Here is a 1,047-nt window from a genome sequence, read left to right as displayed (position 1 = left end):
GGCTCTTGTCACATTTACGGCATGGTCGATTACGAGATCCTTGCTGATTATGTTGTCCCTGGCCCCGGTGGTTATTGCTTCGATTGTTGTTGTTACGGCCTCCCTGCTGACCATTTCCACTATTCCCATTGCTATTACCCCCTAGGCGTGGTCTCTTGTCATAACCTTGAGGGTTCGATGAACTCTCTCTTATGCCTATCCTTGACCTCCTGTTCACGTTTCAAAATCCTTTCAATATTACAAGCTCTATCATAGGCCTCCTTATAAGTAGCAGCAGTACCAGCCCGATCACCTTCTTTTGGATCCTAAAATTCAGTCCATCTTTAAACTTCTGAGCCTTGGATCTCTCATCAGGCACTACATTAGGACAAAACCTTGCGTACTCATTAAATTTCTCAGCATACTCTTGCACACTCATACCAGCTGTTTGGTTAAACCTACTAAACTCACTGTACTTCTGTCTCTTGATATGCTCTAGAAAGAAACGATCCCTGATTGCTGTCTTAAAAGCCTCCCAGTTAAAATTCTGTTGAGCTCTTATGGTGGCTCCTTCATTTTCCCACCAAATATCAGCAGCCTCACGTAAATAGAATGTGACTTGATCCACCTTCTGAGCATCAGGGGTACCAGCAGCAGTGAAAATCTTGTCAAAGTCACGTACCCAGTTCTCAACCAACATGGGATCTTCCTTCCCCATAAATAGCGGAGGTTTCAATGCAGCAAGTTTCTTAGCCATAGCAGCTTGAGGGTCGTTGTCATTATTGTTGTGGTTGTTTTTTTTATTCAGTTGGTTTTGCAACAACATTCCAAGGTTCTGGTTCATTTACTTAAGACCTCTTAACCTAGCAGCAAGTTGTTCAGGAGTATCATCCATTTGTGCAATTCTTCTCCAACGAGACCTGGTGTAAACGTGGTAATTTTGCACACACAGTCTGCACAATTTCAACACTGGTGTTACCACCATACACATTTTAACACGACTTATTTAGATCGTGTGAATTGCAATTAAATCATCAACCACGACATGATTTCATGTAACACATCAAC

At 42.4% G+C, this 1,047-nt stretch overlaps 1 protein-coding gene across 1 annotated transcript; it reads right to left on the bottom strand.

Annotated features, from left to right (window-relative positions):
• Positions 1-220: 220 nt before the first annotated feature.
• LOC110706550 lies at positions 221-823 on the bottom strand. The gene has a single exon (XM_021884475.1). It carries the CDS (start codon positions 821-823, stop codon positions 221-223), a length of 603 nt encoding a protein of 200 aa, XP_021740167.1.
• Positions 824-1,047: the final 224 nt, after the last annotated feature.

Source organism: Chenopodium quinoa, unplaced genomic scaffold (genome assembly GCF_001683475.1).
Source record: "Chenopodium quinoa cultivar QQ74 unplaced genomic scaffold, ASM168347v1, whole genome shotgun sequence".
Classification (NCBI taxonomy): domain Eukaryota; kingdom Viridiplantae; phylum Streptophyta; class Magnoliopsida; order Caryophyllales; family Amaranthaceae; genus Chenopodium; species Chenopodium quinoa.
Note: the sequence above shows the minus strand (reverse complement) of the source record. Positions and strands in the feature narration are given on the sequence as shown.